Source organism: Raphanus sativus, unplaced genomic scaffold, assembly GCF_000801105.2.
Source record: "Raphanus sativus cultivar WK10039 unplaced genomic scaffold, ASM80110v3 Scaffold4138, whole genome shotgun sequence".
NCBI classification, from domain to species: domain Eukaryota; kingdom Viridiplantae; phylum Streptophyta; class Magnoliopsida; order Brassicales; family Brassicaceae; genus Raphanus; species Raphanus sativus.
Window position 1 is genome coordinate 1 of NW_026619440.1, and position 8281 is coordinate 8281.

Below are 8281 nucleotides of genomic sequence, written 5' to 3' on the forward strand. Positions count from 1 at the left end.
ATTTATTCTAACCTTTTTTGTTGATAATATACCTATTTACGAATTTTTGTAAACTCTGTAACTGCGGACAAACACTTAATTTTATAGTATAAAATGTTTAATACCGTTAGTTAATTATTAAAAAGTGAGTTGTAAATAATTTGAACATACATATATCAACTCAAAGTTGTCCAAAAAAAAAAAGAAACACACAGTATGTCAACTCAAAATGTTATTTATGAGATTTGGCTAAAAATAAATTATAAAAATTGCAAATTACCCCTCAAATGGTTAACCTTGCTCTTTGAGAATTCAACTTTGGATGATGGCGAATTGCTCATCGGAGTAGAAGAAAGTTGTGTCGATTTGAGAAAAATTTCTAGGGTTGAGAAGGAGACAACGGAACTAAGATCTCTGGCGGCGAGTTTCTTCCTTTTCTGAAACATGATGTTCCAGGTCTCAGATGTAGGACACAGTTACTGTAAGATTCGAGACGTAGAGATTCCAAGCAGCAACAATGGTCAGGACAACACCGGTAATATCGATCTCGTGATGTTTAATTAGGAAAAACTGAGGGGAAACTGTTTCTTTCTGGTACAGGTTCAATGAAGAAGCATCCCTACCCAAGACAAGAAGCAGGCTTTTCATCAAATAACGATGGTCTCTATCTCTATCTCTCTCTCTTGTTTGAGATTTGTTTCAATTTTATAATAAAAGTTTATGATGGTGTTATCTGATACAGAGCTTCCAAGAAAGAAGAATAATCCAGAAAATGAACCTGGTTCTTCATCAACTCATACATATACACCGGTGGTGCGTTTCTAGAATTTAAGTATACTTTACTCTTGCATCTTTTCGTATTCTGTAGGTAGACATTTTGAAGTTTTTGTTATTCATGAAACTTGACTAAGTCTTTTGCAGCTGATCTTGCAAGACTAAGTCTTTTGCAGCTGATCTTGCAATGCAAAATAAAACTTTTTTTCTGTTCAAATTGATATGCAAATTTATCCTGAGTGATCAGTGTCTTCTAGCCATTAGTCATTACTCATTTTGAAGATATGTATTTTGTCGGTTTAAAACCATCTTTCATTTGACATGATTTGGTTTATTTTTCCTACTCTAAGACTTGTTACTTATAGAATAATTAAATCTAAACGGTCATTTACTTTTAACTTATTCTACTTACCAGTTCATTTGATGTGACACTCGTGTTCATTTGGTGGTTGCAGTTTCTTACACAAGATTTCACAAGCTTAGGTGGTCTTAAAAGGAAATGTAGTCCGAAACGGATAATATCGTCAGATTCGTCAATGGGGACACGATTCGTAACATTTACACTTGCACCTGTTGATGTTAGACATTGTAGACTGGTAACATCGCCATACCAATTCTTTATTCAAAAGGGTTAGTTTTCTCTTTATTGGTTCTGACGCTTGTTCGATTCTCTACAGCGTCTTCCAATGCAATTCTCGAGGGAGAATGGCATCAATAAGCCTGGAAAAGTATATCTGATGGGTAACGATGGTTCAAAGTGGCTGGCAAACCTTCTCCTTGAAAGCAGGGGAAGAATGACTGTGGGAGACGGCTGGAAATCATTTGTTAAAGCAAACGGCTTAAAGATCGGTGAATCCTACACACTGGAGTTGAATTGGGAGGACACAACTCCTGTTCTCAGTTTATGCCCTACTGCAGTTCATAGCGTTGGCATTAGAGCAGAAGGAGAGTGTTCAGAAGCAAGCGAGAATGAGTCTCTTCCCATAAAACGTCGCAGCGGAACCGAAGTTATCAAATATGAAAACAGGAAAGATGAGAGGAGTTCATGGGAGAAAGATAAGAGTAGAGATTCAAGTTCAGCAAGCCAAAACCGATTCCTGACATTAACAATTACACCTGACAGTCTCAGGCATGGTAGACTGGTAAATTTCATCAATCATTTCTTGGTCAATATCTGATTACACAACATTTCTTAAATTTTTCCTTCACATCTTGTGTAGCGTCTTCCATTGGAATTCATGACGGAGAATAGCATGAACAGGCCTGGGGATATAACTCTCTTGGGTAAAGATGGTGCAAAGTGGCTGGCAAGTCTTCTGCTAGAAAGAAGAGGGCGAATGTGTTTAGGAAAGGGTTGGAAAGATTTTGCTAAAGCAAACGGCTTAAAGACTGGTGATTCCATCACGTTGGAGTCAATATGGGAAGACTCAACTCCTGTGCTCAGGCTGCTCAGTGATAGAAGGCAGCAGGGTGAGTGCTCAAAAGCAAGAGAGAAGGAGTCTGCTTTCACAGAACCTAGCAGTGGAAACAGGAGAGAAGAGAGCAGCATATACCCTCTTAGAAGGCTAGATTCATCTTTAGTAAACCAAAACCGATTTGAGACATCAACACTTTTTCCTGAAATAGTTCGTCATGGTGCTCATGATTATCAAATTGGCGAAATTGTTGTTTTCAGAGATGAAGGAGATATGATGTTCCAAGTCTCAGATTTAGAACCTAGATTCTCTGAGATTCAAAATGTGCTACCTCCAAGCAGCAACAATGATCAGGAAAACATTGGTAAGATCAGATTATGTTTAACTTCCAAACATATGTTAATGTGGAGAGTTGTTTTAGTCAAAATATGTTAATACGTTTTGAAGCTTTACACTTAAGGAAGAACTGAAAATTGAAGCTGTTTCTGGCAGACGTTATTGTGAATGGTAAACAATTTTAGGGTTTTTCTGATACAGGCAGCGTTTCGATAATAAGAAAAGAACGAGGCTTTTCATTATATGATGGAGATGGACATGATCAGTACAACATTGGTATATCTATTTCTCTTCTATTTCATTGTAGTACCATATCTAGATGATTCTAAGGGTACTTTACTTACTTCGGTGGAGTGTTTCTACAGAGCTTCCGCTGAAGAAGAAAGTGAAGAAGAACAACCCAGGAACAGAAGCAGATCCTTCATCAGAACCCTCTTGTTTTGTAGCCCATGTCACAGCTTCTAATCTACGCACGGATGCACTGGTGATTATATTATTCAGTTTACTTTACTCCTTCAATAACTAAAATCTCTTGCTTAAATTTATGCAACTCATTAGCTAATTGATCTGTACTTCTAGTTTAGTTCAGTTTCATTAACTCTGGTTTGGAAGTAAATCAAAATTCCTTTTGGTGTTGTTTTGTTGGTTTATTTTTGTTTATTTTCCCCTCTTTAACGTGTTTCATCTATAACCATTGAAGCCTAACCAAAGTGTGTCATTGTATTGAGCGATTTAATCTAATAACCCTTTTGTTGATCAGTCTTAATCTGCTGGTCTATGCAGCATCTTCCACAAGAATTTACAAGCTCAAATAGTCCGACACAGATATATTCGTCAAGCGAGAAACAATTAGCAACATTCACACTTGCACCTGTTGAGGTCAGAAATTGTAGACTGGTAAGATCGTTGTAACAACAACTGATTCAGAGGGTTAGTTTTCTCTAATCTATTCCTTGTTGGTCTTGACGCTTGTTCAAATCTCTACAGCGTCTTCCAATGCAATTCACAAGGGAGAATGGCATAAACAAGCCTGGGAAGATATATTTGTTAGGTAAAGACGGCTCAAAGTGGCTGGCAAATCTTCTCGTGGAAAGCAGAGGAAGAATGACTTTGGGTGACGGTTGGAAAAGTTTTGTTAAAGCAAACGGCTTAAAAACTGGTGAATCCTTCACACTCAAGTTGAATTGGGAAGACACAACTCCTGTGCTCAGTTTGTGCCCTCCGGAGTCTAACATTGACAGTAGAGAAGGAGGTGAGTGTTCAGAAGCAATGGAGAAAGAGCCTCTTCCCATAGTACCTACTACCAACGGAAAAGAGATCAGCAAAGAAGGTGAAAACAGCAAAAAAGAGAGCAGCTCATGGGAGAGAGAGACAAATCTTCTGGAATGGGGAGATTCAACTATACTAAGCCAAAACCGATTTCTGACACTAACAATCACACCTGACAGTCTCAAACATGGTAGACTGGTAAGTGTTCGTCAGTCATTTCTTGTTTGTTTTACAGCATAACGAAATGGCATGTTTAAGTTCTCTGTTAAAATATTTTTATAGCGTCTTCCGTTGGAATTTATGACGGAGAATAACATGAACAAGCCTGGAGATATAACTTTGCTGGGTAAAGATGGTGTAAAGTGGCTGGTTAGTCTTCTACTGGAAAAAAGAGGTAGAATGAGCTTGGGAAAAGGATGGAAAGATTTTGCTAAAGCAAACGGCTTAAAGACGGGTGACTCCATCACCTTCGAGTCAATTTGGGAAAACGCAACTCCTGTACTCAGTTTGCTCCGTGTAGAGTCTAACAATGATAGCGAGGTTTCAAAACAGTCGGGATTTAACAGTGGAAACAAGACCAGGAAAGCAGAGAACAGCAGAGAAGTGAGTAGATCACGGGATTTGGAGAAAATAAGAGAGTTGTCTTCAGCAATCCAAAGCCGGATCGTGATATTAACACTTACACCTGAAGGTGTCAGGGACTGTAAGATGGTAAGCTCATCAAACGAGACTCTCTCTAGCTTTAGAGGTGGGGTTAGCTTCTTCTTCAATTCTAATTGGTATTATTACTTTACATATCTCACAGCAACTTCCGAGTCAATTCATGTGGACTAATGGCATCATGAACCCTGGAAAGATAACTCTGTTGGGTAGAAGCGGGATGAAGTGGTTTGCATATTTACTGTCAAAAGATGGGACAATCGCCTTGGAGAATGGATGGAAAGGTTTCTGTGAGGCTAATGGGGTGATGGTAGGAGAATCTTTCGTTTTGGAATTCATTCCCACTGAAGGCGCAGACTATGTTTTCAAGTTCTACTCCAACTACGGATACCATATACAAAAATGTTAATTACAAGTATGCTTTTGTTTCAAACTGTGTCTATGGATATCATCACATGACAGATTTTAAATATATCATTTAACGGGTAGCCTTCTAACTTGTACCCTTGTGTCACACATGAGATTTTCAAAATTCTTGACCGAGGAGGATAAGTTGGTAATTAAAAGAGAACAATTGTTAAGAAAATTGAGAAACCAAATTAACCAAAATCAAACCAAGCCATAATTTTCAAAATTGATTTTGACTGGCATGTTTTAAAATTAACTAGATTTTGATCTGCGGTCCGAAAGCTGCGGTTCGAAAGCGCAGATTTTTTTACTTTTATTAAATATATTATTTGTTTGTAGTTATTGAATATATTTATTTTACTAAACTTTCTTTATAATAAATTTGACACATAGAGTGTCAGTGGTAAATTATGTGCTTCTCTGACTTTGTTTTATCGCTTCTCCAATCAATATATTTATTTTGACTTGTTGTTAAAATAAATGATTTTAGAATGCAACTGTACAATACTAATACATTGATATTTTGTTTAAATAATATGACATATTTCTATATTAATTAAATAATTATATTTTAATTTAAACTAAATTTTGACCCGCACTGTATATTTTAAAAATAAATTATTATTTATTTTTCATGTCAATATCAAAGCTGAAGAAAAAAATTTAAATCTGAAGAACCGAATCGATCACGATCCGAAAAAATAGTACCAAACCTGAACTAAAATTTATTAAATATCCAAATATGCTTTTATTTCAAATGTTATTAAATTTTATTTAGAATAGTGAGACCATCAACTATTTTGAAACAAATTTTTTTTCTAAACACCTATTAAGATGATACGAAGAGAGTATTCTTTTAATATTTTAAATGCTATACGCAAAATACTAAACCTTTAAATACTAAATATTAAATCCTAAAACTTTTTTTTTTGAGAATTAACTCTAAAACTTTGGATAAACGCAACTATATATGATAAATTTGCATATTGACATACTTTGGGCTTGGCCCTTTACACTTTGAGATACTTTAGACTAGCTTTTTCGAATTATATAGACATAATTGCCCCTGACTTGGTTAAAAGTGTTTGAAGCTAAAAGCACGCCATTTTTCATATATATGTGGTCATGGTCAGGTGTTATGTGGTCGATGGTTGAGTTGCACGCGGCTGATAGTTGTGGTCAGAAATTTTGTGTAGTGAATGACGTGATTAAGGACGCTCCGCTGTTCGTGGTTAGTGAAATTAATTGGCAAGATTGGTGTGGTTAATAAGAAAAGACACTAGATTTTGACCCGCCCTTTGAAAGGGCGGGTATATTTTTTGTTTTAATTTTTTTTGGAAATTTTTTTTATTTTTATTTTTATATTTTTGTAACTATATTTGTAATTATTAGTTTAATTTGATATAATTTTGGTGACTATATTAAATATGTCAAGTACGCAACTATACACTTGTGCTATATGCATTTCAAAAATTAATTTAAACTTTATTTCTAAAGTTTACAATATATTATATTTTTAGTAGTTACCAAATATAATTAGTCAAAAATATTCGTATTAAAAAAAATCTGACCCAGAATCGATCTAAAAATTAAAGTCTTATATTCAGTGTTTTGAAACCCGACCCGGATCCAAGATTGAACCGGTAAACCCGGTGATCCAAGATAAATCCAACTTAAGTTTTATGAAAAATAATATTTTAAAAGTCAAAAATCACTAAAACTTGGAACCCAATTAGTGACTAACAGATAACTTCTACTTTTTTATTTTAGTTTTTAGTTATGTTTTTAAAATCTGTTTTATATAACTTTTAGTAAAGAAATTAGGTTTTTTAAATTTTGCCATCGACCATTTATTAATAATATTTTAATTTTATTAGAAATAGAATATATTTTGTATAATGTATTGTTGGTATATTTTGAGGTTTTTTTATTTTGTGGGTGCATTGGCTTTACAATTTATAAATTATATATGCATGGTCTTTCATTTGGTTGATGTAATCGTAGATGGGGTAGATTAAGTTGTTGTATTTTTAACGTAGGTTCTGACTAATATTAGTTGAATTAGTTAGTATATAATTAGGGGAAATAAATATAACTATAGACATGTTATTAGGTAGTTATGGTCTCTTTTTCTTACCCTTTTTTACCCTTAATGAATTTAATTTCTAAAGTAAAACTGATGGCACAAAAAGTAATATGCCAAGGAGAATCAAGGGTAATTCTATAAAAGGGATCCTAATTTAATTATATTGATTTATGGTCAGGGTCATAATGAAAAGTTAGTTGCTCTTTTGTGGTTAGCATTTTGTTGAGCTTGTGGTTACTGTTGGAAGCCGCATGGTCATGATTTCCGTGGAGAGAAAGTATGGTTAATGTCAGTGTTCATATAGTCAAAATCAGAGTATGTGTTTATATGGTCAGAGATATGATCAGTGGCACTTAGTCATGTTTAGTGTTTGTGTGGTCAAAATCTACGTTCATGTGTTCCCCGTTTTCTTAGAAAGTCTGAATAGCCTTCGCCTTCACCAGTTTCGGATGGTGTCTATTTGACAGTAGGTTGTGAAGGTGGAGTAAGGGGTAATGATGGGGAAGGAAAGGAATTGCAGCTGTGGTTCTGTAAATGCGGCGGCCGCAGTGAAAATAGTTGTGACAATGGTGAAGAAATAAGTTGTGGTTGTTTAGCAAAAAAAAAGAAATAAGTTGTGGTAGTGACGGTAGTCATGTGAAAAATTAAGGTGGTACTGTAGTTCTATTTTGAAAGATTAAAAGATCTGTAAAGATTATTTTTTTGAAAAAAAAAAATGAGAAGAAGGAGAAAGAGGGAAAAGTAAATGAATAGGAAATCAAAAGTAAAGAAGAAGGATAAAATTAAAAAAAACGATAGGTTCTGTAATTGGTAAAGAAATTTGGTATTTGACGAAAGAGACAGGTAGGAAAGAAGAAAATGAGAGAAAAAAACAGATTAAAGAACTATGACATTAATGTTTTCTGGCAAATACGAAAAGAGATTAAAGGAGTAGCTTCAAAAATAAGTTAAAAAAAAAACTAAATGTCTTTGATATACTCTTCTAGAACAGTGAGAGTCGAGAGAAAGCAATAGAAAAGAGAAGAGACCACCGCCGTGAGATTTTCTTCCGGCCGACGGGATGGGCTCCTTTAGCCACCGTCGGTCCGGTCTCCCCACCTTGTTAATTGTTTAGATATCCTTTCCTTTTCAGTTTTTAATTTTTGAGTGGTTCTTTTGCTTCCGCCGTCGCATCTCTCTTTAGATGGACGGTCGGCCTTGGTTCGCCGATGTGGCTCCTTTCCGTCAAAGGAGAACAGTCGGTTCTAGTTTGTGAAATTGGTGGAGGCTCGGTTATGCTCCGCGGTGAGGATGAAGCTGTGGTTGGCGATGTCGCGGGAGGAGATCTCGGGGGAACTCGATGATGCTCTCGCGG

At 35.5% G+C, this 8281-nt stretch overlaps 1 protein-coding gene across 3 annotated transcripts; it reads left to right on the plus strand.

The window, feature by feature from the left end:
• Nucleotides 1-260: 260 nt before the first annotated feature.
• LOC130507187 (B3 domain-containing protein REM-like 1) lies at nt 261-4932 on the plus strand. 3 transcript variants are annotated; one of them, XM_057001896.1, is made up of 13 exons: nt 261-514; nt 580-639; nt 722-792; nt 1209-1349; nt 1431-1895; nt 1974-2317; nt 2429-2532; nt 2706-2780; nt 2870-2988; nt 3288-3401; nt 3492-3971; nt 4056-4484; nt 4579-4932. In XM_057001896.1, the coding sequence occupies exons 1-13, from the start codon at nt 424-426 to the stop codon at nt 4840-4842; spliced, it is 2757 nt and encodes a 918-aa protein (XP_056857876.1). In that variant the 5' UTR covers nt 261-423; the 3' UTR covers nt 4843-4932. The 3 variants fall into 3 exon arrangements, with proteins under 3 accessions (XP_056857876.1, XP_056857874.1, XP_056857875.1); XM_057001894.1 differs by having other exon boundaries at nt 262-514; nt 1974-2532; XM_057001895.1 differs by having other exon boundaries at nt 262-499; nt 1974-2532.
• Nucleotides 4933-8281: the final 3349 nt, after the last annotated feature.

Bases quoted from the DNA above. Each gene is read 5' to 3' on its own strand.
- LOC130507187 (XM_057001894.1), top strand. From the start codon at position 424: ATGATGTTCCAGGTCTCAGATGTAGGACACAGTTACTGTAAGATTCGA. The intron at 515-579 runs GTAATATCGATC...TTTCTGGTACAG, and splicing joins CAATGGTCAGGACAACACCG to GTTCAATGAAGAAGCATCCC. The intron at 3,972-4,055 runs GTAAGTGTTCGT...ATATTTTTATAG, and splicing joins GTCTCAAACATGGTAGACTG to CGTCTTCCGTTGGAATTTAT.